The following is a 20,792-nucleotide window of genomic DNA, read 5'->3' as shown; positions in this document are numbered from 1 at the left end:
TTAATAGGGCGCCCCCTTGCGGCCGGGAGGACCAGGGTGGGCTGAGCACGGCGCTTTACATGGTGGGCGGGACGATGTTACCGCGCTCAGCCAATCAGCTCCGTCCATCCTCTGAGCGACGGCCCGCCCCGCCAATGGGATGGGCGGAGCCAAGCGGCTGTGGTGGAATGTGGCGGCGGCGGCGCGGGCGGCGGCGGCCCAGGTTTGGGGTGTGGGGAGGGAAGGATTATGAGGGCTGTGGGGCTGAGGTCGCGGGGCGGGAAGGGGGGGTTGAGGGCTTGTGGGGATGGGAGAGAGGGCGGGGGTTGGATTTGGGGGGTTGGAAGTGTGGGGATGGGGCTGTGAGGGATGTGGCGGCAGGGGGAGGGTTAGGCCTGTGGGGTTTGGGATACGGGGGGTTGTGGGGCTGGAGGAGGTTGTGAGGGATGGGGGGGGCTGTGGGGCAGGAAAAGGCTGTGGGGGATCGGGATGAGAGGGTTGTAGGGCTGGAAGGGGCGGGGGGGTTCGGGATGTGGGGCTGTGGGGTTGGCTGTGGCAAGGGGGGGCAGCTGGGGCGTCCCTCCTCCACAGCGGGGTGTCAGTGCCTGCAGTGACAGGCTTGGGATCGAGCATGGCCGTGGGGTCACAGCCACCGCCCCTGCTCCTTCCTCTCCCCCCAGGACGTCCCCGCAGGGGCCAGGGGCATGATGACACCGGGGGGTGTCCCCAGGGCTAACCCGCAGTGCGGCCACAGCCACCCCGCCATGCCCACAACACAACATTGGGGCTGCGCTGCTTCAGGGCTCCTTCCCCTCGGTCCCCCTATGCCAGGCCCTGCCCCGAGCTCTCCCCAGCACTGCTGCTGGTGTTGGTGTGAAACCCCCCTGTCCTGGTGCCGCAGGTGCTGATCCCCGGCTGCTCCCGGTGCCCAGCTCCGCTCGCAGGGTCGGGGAGCTTCAGCTCCGCAGCCATGTCCACCTTCCGGCAGGAGAATGTGGAGGACTTCTATGAGATGGGGGAAGAGCTGGGCAGGTGAGTGATGTCCTGTGCTCCGGGGGTTTCCATGGCTGCAGCCCTCCCTGCCCGAGCATCCTCACCGCCTGCTGCAGCCCTCCTGGTGTCCCTGTGCCACCTCTGTGCTATGCAGGCAGTGGGGCTGTGGGCAGAGCCAGGCACCTCTAGCAGCTGTACATTAACAAAGGAAGGTGTTAATTCTAAACTCACTTCTATATGTGAGCAGGCCCAGCAGAGCTCCTGTCCTACCCGGGTTTGGCCAGAGCCCTCGCTGCTGCCTGGCTCTGCGCCCGTGGGACAGATCCGGGGTGAATCACTGCCTGAAAATGGGATTTAATCATCGGGATGCGGAGGCTGCGGTGGGGGGGGGGGGGTGTGGGCTGGGTTTGGATCCTCCAGCGCTGCCTCAGCCGCAGCAGGACTCAGGGTCTGCTACAGCCGTGGCCCCAGGGCTCCCTTGGATGCTGCTTCTCAGGCCCTGGGAAGGAATTGAGCAGCGGGAACATTTTGGGTGGCTTTAGTGTTTGTTCCTTTAAAAGGGGGGAGCTTCTTGGGCCTTGCTCCAGGTCCCTTTCTCTTGGGGCTGTGCTGGAGCTGCATCCATCGGGAGCCCTGGGGATGGATGTGATGCCTGGGGGCTGGATCCCAGCTGGATAAGGCTGGTCCCTGCCCTGGGGGGACTGCGGGTGGCCCTGGTGTGATGTAGGGATGTATAGAGTAGTCTGTGCTGGTGGGGATGGCCAATGGCCGGGCAGCGGGGAGGGGACAGGGCAGCCCTGGGAAGTGGGATGGATCCGTCCTGGGAAGAAGTCATTGAGGGATCCTTGTGCGTCCTAGCAGAGGGACCATGGGGGGCTCAGCTGGGGCAGAAGGGACAAGGGTAAACTCCTGCACAGTGCCTCCCATCCTCATACTGGTGCTGACCCCGCTGCCTAGCACACACGAGCACAATGATCCTCTCCTCACCTCCTCCCTGCATCCCGCAGCGGGCAGTTTGCCATCGTACGGAAGTGCCGGGAGAGGAAAACGGGTCTGGAATATGCAGCCAAGTTCATCAAGAAGCGTCGGCTGTCGTCCAGCCGCCGTGGCGTGAGCCGGGAGGAGATCGAGAGGGAGGTGGACATCCTGCGGGAGATCCAGCACCCCAACATCATCACCCTGCACGACATCTTCGAGAACAAGACGGACGTGGTGCTCATCCTGGAGCTGGTCTCGGGTGGCGAGCTCTTTGATTTCCTGGCTGAGAAGGAGTCCCTCACAGAGGAGGAGGCCACCCAGTTCCTGAAGCAGATCCTGGACGGGGTGCACTATCTGCACTCCAAGCGCATCGCCCACTTTGACTTGAAGGTGAGGGCTGGGACATGCAGGCACCTCGTGCTTGGCAGCTGGGGAGCAGCGATGAGGATGCAGGCTCCTGTGGAGCTGGCTCTGGGATTGCTCCCTGCCTGAGGCATGTGGGGTAACTGCCGGCTCCTCTCCCCACTGCAGCCAGAGAACATTATGCTGCTGGATAAGAATGTGCCAAACCCCCGGATCAAACTCATCGACTTTGGGATTGCCCACAAGATTGAAGCTGGGAATGAATTCAAGAATATATTTGGGACCCCGGAGTTTGTAGGTGAGCTCTGGCTGGTGGCGTTCCTGTGGGGCTCCAAAAGCTTTGGCTTAATCCCAGAGAGACGCCCAAAGCCATGGTGTGTGTGCCAGGGTGAGGTCATGGGAAAAGGCTTCTTTCCCCCGGAATAATCCTGTTTTCTTCCCTCTTTCCTTCTAAAGCCCCAGAAATCGTCAACTACGAACCCCTGGGGCTGGAGGCTGACATGTGGTGAGTGAATCCTCTCCCTGTGGGTCTCCCCTCCTGCTGAACATGCAGAGAGCTCTGCGGAGCTTCAGCCTCATTTTCCTCTCTCTTCCAGGAGCATCGGGGTCATCACTTACATCCTGTGAGTATAGGGGGAGTCTGGGGGAGAGGGGCTCTGCAGGGCAAGTCCCCTACTCGGGCTGTCACCTCTCTGGGGTGTCACAACCTGCTCTCACCGCAGGCTGAGTGGAGCCTCCCCCTTCCTGGGGGAAACGAAGCAGGAGACGCTGACCAACATATCTGCTGTCAACTATGACTTCGACGAGGAGTATTTCAGCAACACCAGTGAGCTGGCCAAGGACTTCATCCGTCGCCTGCTCGTCAAGGACCCCAAGTGAGAGGCAGGGAGCAGAGCTGGGGGTTACCTTGGGAGGGGGATGGTCCCTCCTGCCCCACTCTCTGTGTACGGGCAGCTCCCACATCTCCTGTCCACGTGGAGTTTAGCTCTGAGCCTGCCTTTGCCCATGCCTGTGTGCTGCTTGTTTATAAATCCTGTTTATCCCCCCGACTTCCCTGTTGCTGGTAGGATTTGGAAACAAAAGTCTCTTCTCTGTGTCAGGCACGGGATGAATTCTGGGATCACCCTGGGGATGCAGCAGCTTAGCTGAAAAGGAGGGAAAAGGCTATGGAAGGGGTGAAGGGCTCACCTGAGCACCCAGGAGCAGCGATGCTGCATGATCAGACATCAGTCAGGAGGTTCCTGCAGGCTCTTTGGGGTGTGTTTGCCAGGGGGAGGCTGCATGACGGCAGGAAGCTGACAGCGAGTTCCTCTGGGCCCATCCGTGCCCCAGAGGTGATTGGATCTGAGCTGCTTTTCCAGGACTTTGACAGGGAAAGAGGCAGCGAAGCCTCTGCCCCTTGGTCGCAGCCTGGCTGTCTTTGCAGGAAGCGGATGACCATCGCTCAAAGCCTGGAGCACCCTTGGATTAAGGTGAGAACTGAAAGAATCGGCACTTTTTGGGTATCAGACACCCAACGGTCTGGGTTGGGTGTTGCAGACCATGGGTGGGTGCTGCACCTTACGCCTGCGGCCGTCCCTTTCCACAGGTGATCAAGAGGAGGAATGTCCGCAACGAAGACAACAGCAAGAAGCCCGAGCGCCGCCGGCTGAAGACCACACGCCTGAAGGAGTACACCATCAAGTCCCACTCCAGCATGCCACCAAACAACACCTACATCAACTTCGAGCGCTTCTCCAAGGTCATGGAGGAGGTGGCTGCAGCTGAGGAGAGCCTCCGAGAGCTGGAGAGGAACAAGAAGTCCTTCCAGGAGGACATCGAGGCCCTGCTGTCCATCTATGAGGAGAAGGAGTCATGGTACAAAGAGGAGAACGAGAGCATCAGCCAGGACCTCCGCCAGATCCGGCAGGAGCTGCAGAAGACGGAGGCCCTGAAGAAGCAGGCACAGGAGGAGACCAAGAGTGTAGTGCAGGTGGCCAACGGCCTCAAGAGGCGTTACCGGAAGCTGGAGAACCACTATGAGGCACTGGCCAAGCAGGTGGCCTCGGAGATGAAGTTTGTCCAGGAGCTGGTGTGGTCCATTGAGCGCGAGAAGCTGCAGAGCAGCGAGGGTGACGGCAGCATCCGTTAGCTGGGCCGGGGCTGGCTGCCTGCGGGATGAGGTGGGATCATCCTTCCCAAGCCCCCTGCTCACCCCAGGAGCCACTCCACCGACAGTCTTTGGGCTCGCAGTGGAGGGGGGGGGCTTGTGCCTCCCTCGAGACCCCCCTCAGGGAGCTGCAGTTGTGCTCGCCTGGGTTTTGGCTTCCTGCGTGTGGCTCTTGCTTGGCTTCACGTCCCTGTGCTCCCCTCGCTGCTCCCTGCTCCTGGCCACAGTGCTCAGGGACCAGTTCTCGCCATCCTGCCCAGGGCCTGGCTCTTGGAGCTGCCTGTGGGGCTCTTGGTGAGGGGACCCCTCTCTGTACCCTGGCAGCAGCTCAGTGCCTGCCTCACATGGTCCCCAACACGCTGCAGCCCCGTGGGTGACCCCGGCTGTTCCCTGTCCCCCCGGGTGCATTGTCCCCCCCTGCCCCAGCCCTCGGTCCCACGGGCACTCCCCCCTTTAACAGAATAAAGGTTTCCATGCACCGGGGCGGCTGCCTTGGCTCCTGCCATGGGAGGATGGTGATGGGATGTCCTGTGCAGTAACAGCTCCTCTGCTGTGCCCACACGTGGTGTTGGTGCTCCCGTCCCAGGAGGGATTCCTTAATCTGGGAGGAGAAGGGATTTCTTTTGGGGCAGGCGAGTTCCCTGTGGGATTGGAGGGAGCTGTGAACAGGTTGCAGGGTGCTCCCAGGCTGGAGGAGCACTCAGCTCTTCTTGCCTCAGACCATGGAGGAGTCCTGTGGACTCCGATTGAAGCATGGTTCTGGGAGCAGGAGAAGGTCTATGGGATTTGGGGAGGCCCCTGGGGCTCAGGGAGGGTCCCAGGGTTTCTGGGGGTTCCCTGCCCTTTTCCCCTGGGATCTCCCGTAGGCAGGGGACCTGCCAGATCCCAGTTTGGATGGGAACAGGGTTGATAAGGAATTGGCACCAATATATTTGGGGCCAGGAAGAGTCGATAAGCACAGGGCGCACCTGGTGGCTGGTGCGAGGGGAGCCGCAGCCTCCCTGGGACAGGGGGACAAGATCCCAAATTGCCATTTCCTCTGGAAGCACAGCAGGGTTTCCGGCTGCCCTCAGCCCTCTGCTGATGGAGCCAAGATTCAGCTGAACTTGATCTGGGGGAATCACCAGCCAAATCCCAGCGGATGCGCAGCATCCCTCCAGCTTGCCAGCACCCGTGCAGGGAGGCAGCAGCGGGTTTCCCTCCGGCTGAGCTCCAAAACTGGGGGAATTGCCCAATTTAGGTTTTATTTGTTGCTCCAGTGCTTCCCCCCCCGGCTCCTTGGGGTGGAGGGGACATGTCCCGTGTCCCGTGTCCCTGTCCACACCATTCCTTGGGCAGCCCCGTGTGCCGCTGACGTCCCACCGGGTGTAGGTTTCATCCCAACCTGTGGGGCACATGGGGCCAGGGATAATTTTAGTCTGACCCCATTTTTCCAGGCCAAGCCTCTTGGCACCCAGGGGTGCTGCATGGCGTGACCGCCTGGCTGGTGGCAGCTCCTGGCATGGAGCAGGATCTGTGCCATGGCATTTGATCTGGAGTCCTGGCTATTTGATCTGCTCTTACAGAACCAATTCGTCACCAGAGCTGGCGTGTGAAGGGATGTATGGAAATCCTATAGCAACAGTTGGTCCCAAGCTGTGCGAAGTTCACATAGTGCTGAGGCTTCCCAGCTGCTCCTCGTGCCACAGATTCCTGTTTCATGCTCCCAAAGGCTCTTGGAAGTCAGTCACCATTCACCCCAGCCGGCACAGGCTTCTCTCTGCAGGTGTGCTGCTCCAGAGGGATGCTGGAGGTGATCCTATCCTGGGGAATGGCCAAAGATAAAACCGGAATGTTTAAAAAGCAGGATTCGGGGGGGTTTTGGTGAGGGTTTTAAATTGCAGAGGGAGCTCAGATGGCTCTGATGCACCAGGGACCAGTGCTGGCGGGGAAATACTGACTGCTCAGCTTGGAGGAAGAATTATGTGGGAGACCACTTCCAGGAGGCAAATCCAACGGGGATACCAGATTTCACCCACGTGACATACCAGCATGTGCTGCCTCAGTTCCCCTTTCGGAGTTGGGGCTGGCACTGCCCTGGCATGCTTTATGTTCACTGGGGACAGGGAATATGAAAGTGCCTTTTTCAGGCTTCAGTTTTTGCCTCCTCGCTGCAGCTTGAGGTGAGGGAAAGGGCTTTTCCCTTACATATCCTCGTGGAAGCAGACTGGTTTTGCACAGCTCATCAGGTGGGAGCTAAACCCATCTGGGGAAACCTGAGGGAAACCACACCAGAACTCATTGCAGAATGGAGCCAGGGCTTTGGGGTTTTCCTACTGGGAAACCAGCAATGTAATGATGTCAAATTGACTTACAAGGTACCAGTGACGGGTCACAGCTTTGCCACTGACAAACACCCGGCCCTGTAATGGTGTAATGAGTATGTTGTGGGTGTCTCCAGGCACATGCAGTGTCACACATGAGGAAATTTGCTTCTTTATAGCTTGTGGAAGTGTGGGTGATGCCATCACTATTCCTGTTTTGTTCTGGCTGCGGTGTTCCTGTTCTGGCCAGACAATTGGAAAAATCTCAGTGTTAACACAAGGATGAGGTGGTTGGATCCTTCTGGTGGCTTAAAGCACCCCTTGAAACTGGCTTGGTGGGAGTTTCAGGGTGACTGCTCTCTAATCTGTGGCAGCTGCTTTTCTGGAGCACTGTTTCTAATTAAGGCATGCCCAAAACTCTTCCAAAGTGATCCATGCTGATGCCACAGCCAAGTTATTTCAGTGCCCAAAAGATCCCTGTGCTCACCCCACGTGAGAGGTTTTATACTTTAACCCAGAAACCTTTGGTGCGTGGTGCAATGCACATGCTCGGGCACAGCAGTTCAATGGCACTTCCTATCTTTAGCCGGCCCATGTCGACAGCAGATTGGCACATCCCACCCATCTCATCATGGTATTCCAGCCCAGTTCCAGGCACAGTAGAGTGGGGAGGTTATTATTAGCTTGAAGCAAGGACAGTATTGGTTCCAGGTTGGTCTTGGTGCTCTTCAGCCACAACATCCCCTTTTCTGAAGCTCATTATGGTCTGTGGTGTGAGTTATTGCAATGTTGTGTTTGCCCAGTTACTGCCCTGCTGCTCACTCACAGTGGGAGGCTTCTTTAGCTCACTGAAACAGTGACAGGAAGCCCATCACCAGAAACATCAGGAAAACTATTGCCACTATTATTTTACTGACAATTTTGCTAGGAAGGGAGGACATGGAGGAGTAAGGAAGCTGTGGGCTTCCCATAAACTTAGCCAAAGCATTTGTAACATCAGAACCTCCTGTACTTAGGTTTTACAGTTGCAGTTTGCCATCTGGCACTGTAATACAGGGTTTTGCCCCAAATGTCTCCCACTTGGACACATCCACCTCTACAGGACCCCTCTGCAGGCACATCACCACCTGAAGTTCAGCGAGGCAGGAATCTGGGACCAAATAACATACTCATTTGGGTGGTGAGAGGCAGAAAGAGGCTTCTGTCCAAACTTCTCACCCAGGGAGCACTCAGCTGCTGGCTGAAACAAGGCTGCAGTATCTTTATGTGCTAATTTGAGTGTGAAGTGAGAAACGCCATGAAGCAGAGGCTGACATTAAACTGATTTCATACTAGCACATTATAAATAGCTTCAGTGCTGTTCCCCTCCCACCATTGCATGGAGAATCCCGCTCTCACTGGGACTCCTGAACCAGGCTTCCCAGTCAGGGTTACCACTGAAAACAAGACAGTGACAGAGTAGGGCTGACACCTCGAGTGTTGTGTTTGAGGAGTTTTGTGCCTGTTCCTCTCACAGGAAAGGTGACTGACATTAAACAGGACCTCCAATAAAGATTTAAAATGGGTTTTTACTGAATTGAGATGTTACAAACAAGCTGTTACAGACAGACTCCATGTCTGCAGAAGCACATGAGCAGAAGAGTCAGTTTTTCTCCCAGTGTAGCTCTACTTGTTCATTATAAAAATGCACTTTCAACTTTGGGATAAGCCAGAGGAATACAAAATAAGAAAGTTAAAAAACCAAAACCACCAAACCAATCCTGTCCATCAAGAGGTGTGAATAAGTTACTTTCATTCTTCAATTATATACAAAAGATACTTTCCAAAGGACAGTATAGGATGAGTTTACACAAATAAACCCTCCTGCCGACTGCAGTACTATTTACATCGCGCTGTACACGGGTCTTCCAGGTCTTTAGATCCTAAAAAGCAAAAGAGGGGGAAGTGTGAGCACTGGGGAGCAGGAGTGGGTTATTCACCAGTCAGCACCTCTTGTCCCACCCCATCTATGGTGGGACCACATTTACCTGTCAGCAGTTCAAAAGCTTGTTGTGAATATCCTCAAAGACTTGGTTGTACAGTTCATCTCGGGACTTGAGCCCATCTAAATAAACTGGAGGAAGAAGATGTACATTTCTGATCAGAATGAATTCCTCTAGATCAGTTTTAAACTATTTCAGACTGACCAAAAGGAGTAAAATTTTCCAATTGGAAACCCAGAACCATCCTTAAAAACTTATGCCCCACAAAGTCTCTTATCCCACTATAAAGAATGTGGTTTGTCTCTTTTAATATGAAACAAAGGGAAGAAGTTCTGAGCTGTAAAACTGCATGTGTTTATCTGCACAGAGAGTAGGCCAGGATTAGAGCTTCCCAGTACAAACAGAACCTTTGTCTCACTGCAGTTCAAGTTCCCATGAATTAAATTACTGACTTCCTTAAAACCCAAAGCCCAGGGCCAGGGTGCTTGGGGAGGGACTCACCAACATCAACACCACAGTCCTCCATTGCTTTCCTGTGTTTCAAGTACATGGGCCAGACGTGTCCATCAAAGAGACCCGGTGGGTCAGGAACAGTGTAGTTACGTGTACTGCAAACAGCAAAACAGGCAAAGAACATCAGGATGTGTTATCCATGCCCAGGACACCAAGATGTCTTTAAGGTCCTGTCCAACCCAACCCATTCTGTGATGTGTGACCATGAGGACAGCACTGCCTCATGCACACTGTGAGAGCCTGAAGCTGATTTGACAGCTCTCGCTTGGATTGATGTAAGTCAATTGTCACAGTCCAGTTTCTCATCAATAGTTGTCTGTTTTGCACCAAGTTTATTTAGTGAATACAGAAGCTGCAAGTGGCCAATGAAGGTGAAACGGTCTGCAAGGGTTTACTGATGTTCATAGGGGAAGAGCTGGGCTTGCTGAGCCTGGAGAAGGCTTCTTGAGGGGACACCTTAAGAGCAGCTCCCAGAGCCTAAAGGGGCTACAAGAAACCTGGAGAGGGGCTTTGGACAAGGAATGTAGGGACTTACGAAAGAGTCTTCTTACCTTCTCCTCCTTTTGCACTCATCATATGGAACTGCCAGGTAGTAGCGTAAGTCAAAGAGATCTATCAGTGGTCTGGGGTAGGGTAGAAAGAAAGAAGGTGTCTATTTTTTTTTTTTGTCAGAGAAAAGCATTAAGTCACCCCTGAAAGCCAAAAAAATCTTTGCCTCTCCCATATTTGCATCTGTTAAAGACAACAGAAGTAAGTGTCCTCAGTAAGACATAAGCTAATGTACAGTAGAGGCTTATTCACCATAGAACACAGAGAACACAGGGTTTGGAGGTCAGAATGGTGCACCACATAGTCTTCCCATCCAAACGCCGCCTGCTGTGGGGGGGCTCAGACACTGGACTGGGAAGCCCTGGGTTGTGAACTGTGCCTCTTCTTGATCATTTGCCTTGGCAGGAGATTGGACTTACATGATCACCAGAGGTCTCTTCCAACCCTAATGATTCTGTGATATCCAGCTCTAACAGTAGACTAAAGCCGTGGTCAATCTGATCTGCACTGACTTATCAAACCACCCGGCCTGCTGTGCTGCAGCACATGTGGGCACACAAGTTTGGCAAAGGCAGCTCATCAGCTTCCGTTCTTTTCCAGAGCTGGCTCTACTGCAGCTTTCTGCGTCATGCTGCTATTAGGCTGAAGAAACTAAACCCAGAAAAATCCTTGAAGCAAACCTAGTTTGAACCTGCTGGGACTCACAGACTTCTAAAAGCCTGGGAAGGTTGCACAAATGCTTAATATGTCATGAACTGAGCAAGATCCAGGTCCAGGACTATGGAAAAGCTCCCATTAACAAGACAGAGCTTCAGAGGTGTTTGTCACCTTCAGGAGATACCAAGAGTCACCTCACTGGGGACAGGCCAAGAACACCCAGCAGTGTGCCAGCACATTCCTCAGTTGGCCATGACAGCTGGTCCACGATTGCCATTTTACGTTCAGTTTGGAAAGCTGGGATGGTGCTGCCTGTCTGATGGCTCAGAAACAACTCTGGGTTTCTAAGTGTCACAGCTTGTTCTCTTGAAAGAGTTTTGTAAACAAAATTGGAGTTTGGAGCCAAGAATCTTTTGCTGGTCACATTCATAGCACGCGATTTCTGCAGGGTATATATTTAGCTATTGGGAGTTTTCTCTCTTCACTGGAGTCTCCTCTCTTCCTGCCAGGCATTTTTCACCCCCATGTAAAAAAGCAAAAAGGTTGATTTGTGCTCCAATTTACAATTAATTCCTAAGCTCAATTTAATGTCAACCACATTTATCACACAAGGGAACTATTTCTAAATTCCAGGGGAGATTGCATGCAGAGTGGATTATCTCCTTGTTCTCATCAATGACCTTTGCAGATCAAGGTTTAGGCCTTGTGGAGGGAGGCCAGAAGGGAAGCCTGTGCCAGCGCTGCTGGCTCAGTACTGATCTACAGCTCCCCATGCCTGGAGTTCAAGGGCATGCCCTAAATGAGCTTCCTGCATTACCTTGAGAAAGTCACCTCATGCACCTCGCTTTTCCCAGCATTTACTGGGAAATTTTCCATTGGACATGAGAAAAATTGTTGTGCATGATACCTCAGGACAAGACATGAGGGGTATATTAGTAAAAAGGAGGGTTTAGCCCCGGCAGCAAGGATCTAGTGTTCTTCCCTGGCAAACTGTTAATAGTTCCCCAAACCTTACTTGTAATTATAAAGCAGGAAGCCTTCAATGACCAATATATGGGTATCTTTGGAGGCTGGCTCTTTAGAGCCAGGCGTAACATTCACCCCATGGGAACGGGCAAACTTCACTGGGTTCTCAATCCAGGCACGCACAGTGCTCACCATTGCCTCCATATCCAAGGAGTCCAACACTAGTTAGAAGAAAGGGGGTGGGTGGGAAAAAGGTACATAATCAAACATCATAGAGCACATAGCTTGAAAGTATAAAATAGAATGAACTTGTTAAATCGAAATTACAGAAATTTACTGTTAAATCTTTAATAATTAAAAAGAAATACTTAGGAAAAATATACATTACTGCATCCTATAGCGAACACTGCTCTTACCATCCCATTGTTTAAAGCCGTCTTCCCCGACTTCTATTTGATCTTGTGGCTGAAATATAGTGAGCAATAAAACATTGCTGCAAACTCAGCGTGATCAGTTACCTAAGATCCGATCACAACCTGGACATTACTGCAATACACAACAAAGCAAGTGTTCACTTAACAACAGTTACAGACCCTGCTTGGGCTACATTCAAATACAAGTTCCCATTTTCAGCAACCCCAGGAACTGTGAAGAGTTCCCTTAGCTTGGTCAAGCCATTTGGGGCAAAGTTCTAGGTTAATAATTCGATATGGTGCTATTAACCAAAACAAGCCTGCTTATAAGTCAACACATTATAGAACTTAAAATGCAAATACAGCAATAAGTAACGGCTAAAATTTACACGTTCAAGAACAGCTATTTTAACTCCTAATAAAAATGCAGGTCAGCAAAGCAAGACACTCGGTCACTAGTTATAGCTTTACTAGCTACTTACTAGCCTAGCGACTATAGCTTTACTGGCATTTGCCAACTAAGAACGCTAATGAAAAGCTATAGATCTTTATGGAGACTCCAACAGAAATCCTTCACTTTCAGGGCCCGTGTATGACCAAATCTACACATGAGGCTTGTGGCACAGAAGCTTTTCAAATGAGTGTCTCCATTTCACATGCTCCTGCACAGACAGGACAAACTGGGGCCACCTCACACACCAGGGGACAACAGAGGGATGCTTCAAGCGTGTGGCCATATCGCTTGGACTCCCACATACGGTGGAGTCCAGCTCTGTCCTTCCTGGGAACCCTGCAGGGATCAGTGATGTGGTCCCTGCTGCTCTCCCAACCCACCACAAGGGCACACAGCTTCTGTGCATTCATCTTTAGCAATCTCTTAGCTGGGTTCCTGACACAGAGCTGGCAAAGCTCCTCAGTACAACTGTATTTAAAGCAGCAGGGGAGTGATTAAATCCTGAAGTATTATTTAGAAGCAACATATTCAAATAAGAAGGAAAACCCAACATGGAGGAAGTGGTTTGTGCACAGCACAGCAAATGACCCATAACAGAAAGCAGCAGTTTGACCCAGTTAGATCTGTTGTTAAAAGGAATCTTTGGCCACAGCCATTCTGGGGCTGCAGACACTGACACTTGTGTCAGCATCTCCTTCCTTGCCCAAAAGTCATATAGAGGAGCAGAAAACTAACACCAGAAGGTTGCTGCTCCTAAGCCATCAAACCTGACCTGGAAAACACGCACAAGTACATAAAAACCGGTGTGTTGGGGCCTGCTACAGCTGTCACCGCACATACAAGCAGCAGCTAACGCTTTAACTGGCGGCTCAGCGTACCTTGAAGAAGTCATCCTGGTGCACCACGCAGCAGTTGGGCAGCGCCTTGATGAGCCTGTTGGTCAGGGTGGTTTTGCCACCGTTGGTGACCCTGCGGGGAGAGGGAAAACAGAAGCGGGAGAACCGGGATCCCTCCGGGGACACCCTGAGGGGAAGGATCCCCGGTGGCCCCCGGTTTAAATTTCCCGCCTACCGGAGCTCTGGCCGCCGATTGGCTGCGGCCGCCCCTTCCTTTTCCCGCCGGCAACCACCGGCTCGTAACGGCGCTTCCCGCCCCGCTCAACGGCCGCGCTGAGGGAGCCGCCATCTCCGCCCCCGAGCCGGGGGAAGCCGCCTCAAGATGGAGGAAGCGGCGCGGCCCCCGGGGCAGGTGGAACACGGGCCCCCGCCAGTGTTCGCCGCTCTCCACCGCCCATGCTGGCCTGGAGGGCTCAACCCTCGCCGGCTGAAGCCGGGTGAGCTCTAGGAGCGTCTCCAATGAATCCTCACTGAGGGAGGCTCGCTCTTTCCTCAATGACTCAGTTTTATACCCGCGAACCAGTTTTAATACAAAAGGCCTGAATAATCTTCCTCTCCAGAGATCTCAAGTCTGTGCTTATCCAAAGGCGATAAACCCCTCACGCTGCCTTTAACCCAGGGTCCTGCAGCCCCTTGTGCAGCCGCAGGGATGCCCCTGCCCCGGCTCATACACAGGATTCCTTCCAAATCCTGCTTTTTTTGGAGAAAATAAAAGCTTTTCCTACCCCCTCCATCCTATATGAAGCAGTTCCAGAGAAGCTTTAAGAAGCTAAACTCAACATCTTTTGCCATAGTTGAGGCACATTGCTCCGTCTGACCTAGAAGCTATCTGTTGTCTATTTCAAGCCTTTATAGACCTGCCTATAAACCTTAGGCATGCACCACCCTGCAGAGCTCTCTGTATTTAAGAGGCGCAAATAGTCACATCATTGCTAGAACGCTATAACATCCCTTCATAGCCAGATTTATCACCTCCAACTGCCGGCTCAACTCATCCACAGCAATTAAGCAACAAGACAAAGCAACATCTAGACACCATAAACCAGGAACTCACCCTCCGATGCCTATGATGTATTTCATCTCCTCAGCAGGAATGCGGTCAGAAAAGAACTAACTTAGAAACACTAAGATTACTTTCAATGGACCAGATCTACACCTAAACCTTTCCTCTCCGTATCCCCGCACTCAACCCGGCCTCTCCTCCCGCTTTCATTGAGGTAGATGCCGCTTTGCCCCTCATTTATAGGGTCCGCCCTCAGCACCCGCCCCTCCGACCGCCTCTCCCCGCCCCGGCTGCCGATGGAGCCCTGTGACCATCATGAGCCCGTCACGTCGCGCTCGGAGCCGCGCTCCGCCGCCGGGGTCAGGCGCGCTGCCGGGGCACCTGTTCCATCCACCACCCCCTGGGCCCCCCCCGGCTGCCCCCGCTATAAATAACCCTTCGGCGAGCTCTTCCTTTGCCTAACTTAGTCATTGAGGCGGGTGGAAATGTCAGCGCGGTGCCTTTGGGGGGTGCGAGAGGGTGTAAAGGGTTGGGGTTCCTTTGCCTTGAAGCCTTCCTCTTCGTTCCCCCTCCTCCTCTCTGCTATCCCAATTTCATTGTTTAAAATGCGTCCAGGGAGTTTTTTGCTTCCTTAAACTTATGGTAGGAAAAGTAAAGGAACTAAATGATCTTTTTTTGCCTTGAAGCCTTTTTCTTCATCACCCCTCCTCCTCCTCCTCTCTCCCATCCCAATTTCATTGTTTAAAATGCGTCCAGGGAGTTTTTTGCTTCCCTAAACTTACGGTAGGAAAAGTAAGGGAACTAAATGATCTTTTTTACTCCTTTCAGGGAAGCTCTTCAGAGAAATGAATATGCAGAGGCCGAGGAGTGAATCCATTTAGACCAATAACTTCTGAACGTTTAGGAGGGGCTTCTTAAATGCTGTGTTCTCTGGCCATAGGCACAAATAAGTAATATAAAATGCCAGTAGCTTTCTGGAGGGCCTCCTGCTCTACAGTTCACTCGTGTAAGGTAGTGCTTTTTAAGGTACCTTAACTACACTGGACTGCTTCCTCAAATGAAAACCTCTCACCACATGTACACCTCGTGGAAAATGGGCTTTAATTGTTTCAGGTGCTTCTAAAACCAGGGCTGGCTTGAGAGGTGTTAGGGGAAGGCAGAGTTGGCCATGGCTCTGAATGGCTTTTCAGCTCAATGTGAAGGGTATAGTATATGTTTTTAAATAATAGCTTGTCTAATAGGGCTTAAACCATCCAGACCATTGTGTGCTTTTGTTCTTCCTTCTTATAAAATCAGTCTATGGAAGCATTAAAAGACACACGCAAGGATTCCTTGTCCTACGCTGGTTTGTAAAGCAATTGTAAAAGCCTTAGTAACACAAATACCTTGGTGTGTGGTGTCCTGTTCCTCCTCTTTGCTGCTTTGGAGTTTACAGAGCTGATTCTTGCACTGTGATCTGATGCTGATAGCTGTGTGTGCAGCACATAGGTGCTGTGCAGGGCTTGCCCCTGGCTGAAGGGGCATCCTGGCAGCAGGTGTGCTGAGAAGCTGTCCCATACAGTTCTATCAGGCAGGACATTCCCTAAATAACACAATGACCATAGAAGCCTATAGAATGTTTTAAATTTGGCAGTTAATATTATCTCTTTCCTCCTATGTAGTATCCTATGGCTTAATCATCCCACACCTTATTTGGATGCCTAGTATTTTGTGGATACCTTTTTCTCAAACTGACATCATTAACTTTTATTCAGAACAACTGTTCCTTAACTGTATTTAACTTGATTTTTTTCTGCCTCTATTTCAGGCCTGCAGAAGTGTTTTGTGGTCTAAACTCTTGTTTGTCTTGCTGCAGCTATGTCAGTTGATCTAATAAAAGATGTTACTTTTGCCCACAAAGCTATTTCATGCTTATCAGCTGTAAGGTCATGGCCAGTGCTTTGATAAAATGAGCTGATCATGAATAACCATAGAACCATAGCATGGTTTGGGCTGGAAGGGACCTTAAAACTCATCCAGTTCCAACCCCTCCACTGGCAGGGCCACCTTCCACTGGAGCAGCTTGCTCCAAGCCCCTGTGTCCAACCTGGCCTTGAACACTGCCAGGGATGGGGCAGCCACAGCTTCTCTGGGCACCCTGTGCCAGCGCCTCAGCACCCTCACAGGGAAGAGCTTCTGCCTCAGAGCTCATCTCAGTGTCCCCTCTGGCAGGTTAAAGCCATTGTACTGCAAATGAAAAGGTTATTAATCCTCAGAGGTGTAAGATTCTGGAATTCTTGCAGTGAAGATATTGAAGGCAAGAAAAGACTTTTTTTTAAGATATAGCCTGATAAATTCATAATGGGATTATAACAAGTTTGTTTCCAGCCTAATGTGTTGTCTTAATTCTGTCTGTTTAAGGCATAGACCAGAGCCAGTGTTTCCACTGTTACTGTTTATGGTCAACATTAGAACTCTATCTGCTTGTTCCTGGAGATGTCACTTGCAAATTGTACTTTCAGCTTAATTCCCAAGGTAGCCACATAAAATACTTGTTCCAGAGAGATTTGGAGCTTGGATCTTTGATTCTTATGGAGATGAGACTCGGGGAAGTCAGACATCCAGCAGCTGCCCATCACTTTAAGCTCAGCATTCCCAGGGGAGAGACACCACGTCAGACTCTCAGCTGATGCAAATCATCATTGAGCACTGAAGCGGAGTGATGCATGTTTATACCAACTGAAAATCTGAGCTCAGCTTAGCTCCCTGCTCAGGTTTGTCATGCCCTTCACTGTGTTTCTCTTCTGTCCATGAGCTAGGAAGGCGTCTTGGCTCAGAAAGCAAAAGGTGTGTTACCTCAGTGTTCATTTTACCACGTTTGACCTTACCTGCCAGCCAAAAATCAGGAGACTCTGAAGTTAAAGTCAGGAGGAACCACTGGTCTTGGCTGCTCCTAATCTGAACATCAGAGTTGTGCTGATCCAAATGTTTTTGGAACATGCCATCCTCAAAGGGAGTGAAAACTGTGTTCTGTCCTGTTGGGATTTACTGATATCAACGTGCTTCGGAAACACAGGCTGGGCTTTTGCATTGGAAAAAGGAGGTTTTGGCCTAAGATGTGTCAAAAGAAACATTTTTAGTGCAGATAGCAAACAAAGAAGGGTTGTGGTGGTAGCAGCAGCAGGGTTTAGTACTTGGCTGAGCGGTTTGGGATCAGTGAATTCTGGAACAGTGAAGACCCACTATCTCTATAAAGAATGTTCAAACTTTGTTGCTTCTAAAAAGCAGAGGAATGAAGGACAGGAGGCACATTTTGTTGTTGTGGTTGGTTTGGGGTTTAGTTTTTAAGCTCCGAGTCACAAATCTCATTTCTGTAGCCCTCAGTGTAAAAGTTCATTATTTAAACCTTTTCTTCATGGTCCCTCAGTGCTCCTGTGCCTGAGCTTGTTTTTAAGCCACTGCCATGGTTTTCCTCTCACCCCTGTTCATACTCACACACCACCATAGTAAAACAGTGTTCACCCACATAGCAAACATTCCCAAATGGTCTCAGACTCGGTGGTGGCGTGTCCCTGCCTGTATTTGGAGAGTACCAGCACTTCAGCTGTCTGCTGCCCCAGGAGCAAAAACTATCTGAAATGAGCAGTGACAGTTACCAGCTACAACAGACTTCACCCAACCTGTGAAAATATGGCTATGCAAATGCCAAGTGTTCATAAATGCTTTTTTTAGCCACAGTTCTCCGTGAGTTATGCTTGGGGCATTTGAAACTTCCTTGTTTTGGGGCTTGTTTATCCTGCAGATACGTTATCTACTTGACACGTCACTGGCACAAATACCATTCAACAGTGTGCTTCGATCAGGGAGAGAAGATGTGCCCTCTCTTTATTTTTAGAATACTAATGTTTACTAAAGGTTTAATATTCATCTTTGTTAAGACTAAGATAAATCGGGCAGAAGCCAGCTCAAGTATACACTTAAACACTGCCAGGGATGGGGCAGCCACAGCTTCTCTGGGCACCCTGGGCCAGCGCCTCAGCACCCTCACAGGAAGAGCTTCTGCCTAAGAGCTCATCTCAGTCTCCCCTCTGGCAGGTTCAAGCCATTCCCCTTGGCCTGTCCCTACAGGCCCTTGTCCAAGCCCCTTTCCAGGTTTCCTGCAGCCCCTTTAGGCACTGGAGCTGCTCTCAGGTCTCCCCTTCAGGAGCCTTCTCTTCTCCAGGCTGACCCAGCCCAGCTCTCTCAGCCTGGCTCCAGAGCAGAGCTGCTCCAGCCCTCGCAGCATCTCCGTGGCCTCCTCTGGCCTTGCTCCAGCAGCTCCACATCCCTCTTGTGCTGCTGCCCCAGAGCTGGATCAGGACTGCAGGGGGGTCTCCCCAGAGCGCAGCAGAGGGGCAGAATCACCTCCTTCAACCTGCTGCTCGTGCTCTGGGGGTGCAGTGACACAGGAAGGGAAAGTCTTTATGTTCAAGCCCAGTCAGTCTTAGCTCAAGTGCTCTCATAGCTAGTTTTTCCCAAAGCTGTGTTCTGTGTGGGTAATACTGTCCAATCCCTATCCATTCCAGGTATGAAATCTTACAGCTCACTTTTGGGCAATATTAACTTCTATCTAGAGGCTGAGTTTTCCGTTGTGGCTGTTCTCTTTGACTAAAAAAACGCCAACCAATCTAAACTGCATTTGAACTGGAATGGATTAGCTTTCTTTCCTGCTTCAAACCTCTTCTCAAAGCTCAGCTCTTCAGAATTCCCTTCGTAATTTCCAGTAGTGTGTTACGCAGGGGAACAGACTGCTTTTGGTCATGTTAGATACTTACACAAAAAATCTCAAACATCCGGAAGAGTTAACTCAAGGCGACGAAACACTGAACTGTGCTAAAAAAAGAAGGAATGTTCTATCCCTTTCCCTCTTTTCCCCTGCATTATCACTTCTTTCCCTCCCCTGGGCTGTGATTCATTCAGCTGGCAGCCCGAAGGACATGTGCACAGTGTGCAGCTGGATATTTAGACACATCTCTTAGCAGTGGGGAGTGAGAGGCCTCACCACGGGGTGATTCATCCCATCCTAAGACAGGTGAAATCATCTCCTGTCATCTACTGGAGAGAGAACCTACAGACTGATAAAATTAGGGGTGATGAATCTCACCCCTAGTACTGAGCTGAACCCTTCGGAGAAGATTCTCATTGTTTTAAGCTAGGAATCTTGGTTTCTATCAGTGGCATATCGTGATTAGCAATGGTGGCAAACGCCTTGGAAAAGCCTGTGCTGTAATTAGCATGTTCTTGACTATTGCTCCATTCAGGAGCCACAGTCATTTTAAAGGGAAGAATGGGAGCATAGTGCACGTGGTGGAAGAGATTTCCCCTGGGGTGACAGTTTCGTTCACAACTCAGGTTTCAGTACTGAGGAGTAGGGAAATACTGACTTTTCATTCCAACTGCAGAAGAGAGGTCTGGGTAGAAAGGGGTTGTATGTTTTGGGGGGAACACAAGCTTTTTCTTTAATGTTTTGAAATCGCACAAAATGGGGATGTTCTGGGTGTTTTTCTGCCTTGAAATTAGAGCTGATGGTGAAGTAAATGTGAGATTCCTAAAAGCAATGTGCCGTTTAGGTGGGTTTCAGGCACCTAATTCAAAGAAAGTGAGTCATGAAAACTATGTCCTTGATGGAGAATTTATAGTGTCTAGACTTCCACTAGAAAACTTGTCAGAGATTTTACCTCTTGTTCTGATCTTGATCTTCATCACAGGTGCCACCACCTTGGCTAAAAGAAATCTCAATCTAAATATCCCTGGATCCCATGTCCAATTGAGAAAACTGAAGTGTCCCAACTCCTTCATCCACCAAAGACCTTCTCTGGTACCTTCAGAGCAGACCTGGTGCACAGGGCCACACATCCAACAGCACAGCAGCAGAGGTTGGCACATGCACACTGCAGGACACTGCAGCACAGGGGAGTTAAGCAGTGGCAAGAGCAGTAAACTATTTAAGGTTTAACTTTTCCATCCCATTGCACCAAAACTCCTTGAACCAACAATGGAATCTCAATATATTGACAAGATTCTGGGGTTTTTCAGTGCCTATCTTTGAAAGGGCAGCCAGCTTGCTGCAGAGGTCTTTTAGAATGTCTCTTCCAGGGAATATTCTTTCAAGATTGCTAAATGAAAGTAATAACAAAGAACTTCAATCAGTCAGATAGAGGAATGTAACGTGGCTAATGGAAAACTACAGTGAAGGATGATGGAAGGGCATGTTTGCTGTTGAGGAAGGACATCATGTCTTCTGACTGGGAAACTGTTGCTTTGGTAGGGTAGCAGCTAATCCCATTCCATGTGGCATGGCCTAGTCATCACACCATGAGCTTCTGAAATCTGTCAGCTCTACTGGTTGCACTGTCTGTGCTTCGTGCCAGCTTTTGGCATTCCTCAACCAAGATTCCCTGCCTCCTGTTTTGTCAGCGTTGACCAGATTCCTTCATGACACACCACTGATGCTGATGGCCTTTTGATGCAATGTGTGGTGAAAGAAATGTTATTGATACTGCTATGATTTTGCATTTTGCAGCAGCACAAGTGCCAAGGAGGACTTGGACTTGCTTTATTCAAGGGAATAGCATC

General features: G+C 51.0%; 2 protein-coding genes across 2 annotated transcripts; one reads left to right on the top strand and one right to left on the bottom strand.

Moving 5' to 3' along the window:
• The first annotated feature begins 37 nt into the window (after positions 1-37).
• Positions 38-4,939, top strand: DAPK3 (death associated protein kinase 3). The gene is made up of 9 exons (XM_080634073.1): positions 38-202; positions 881-1,011; positions 1,980-2,340; positions 2,482-2,611; positions 2,770-2,818; positions 2,910-2,936; positions 3,036-3,188; positions 3,740-3,785; positions 3,902-4,939. The coding sequence occupies exons 1-9, from the start codon at positions 140-142 to the stop codon at positions 4,442-4,444; spliced, it is 1,503 nt and encodes a 500-aa protein (XP_080490199.1). The 5' UTR covers positions 38-139; the 3' UTR covers positions 4,445-4,939.
• Positions 4,940-8,751: 3,812 nt separating this feature from the next.
• Positions 8,752-14,275, bottom strand: NMRK2 (nicotinamide riboside kinase 2; the record flags this gene model as incomplete). The annotated part of the gene is made up of 7 exons (XM_080633837.1): positions 8,752-8,878; positions 9,249-9,355; positions 9,812-9,883; positions 11,482-11,653; positions 11,849-11,897; positions 13,178-13,268; positions 14,250-14,275. 7 exons carry the CDS (start codon positions 14,273-14,275, stop codon positions 8,796-8,798), a joined length of 600 nt encoding a protein of 199 aa, XP_080489963.1. The 3' UTR covers positions 8,752-8,795.
• Positions 14,276-20,792: the final 6,517 nt, after the last annotated feature.

This window comes from Psittacula echo (genome assembly GCF_963264785.1).
Source record: "Psittacula echo genome assembly, chromosome: 24".
NCBI classification, from domain to species: Eukaryota; Metazoa; Chordata; class Aves; order Psittaciformes; family Psittacidae; genus Psittacula; species Psittacula echo.
This window is presented reverse-complemented; position numbering and strand designations above follow the sequence as displayed.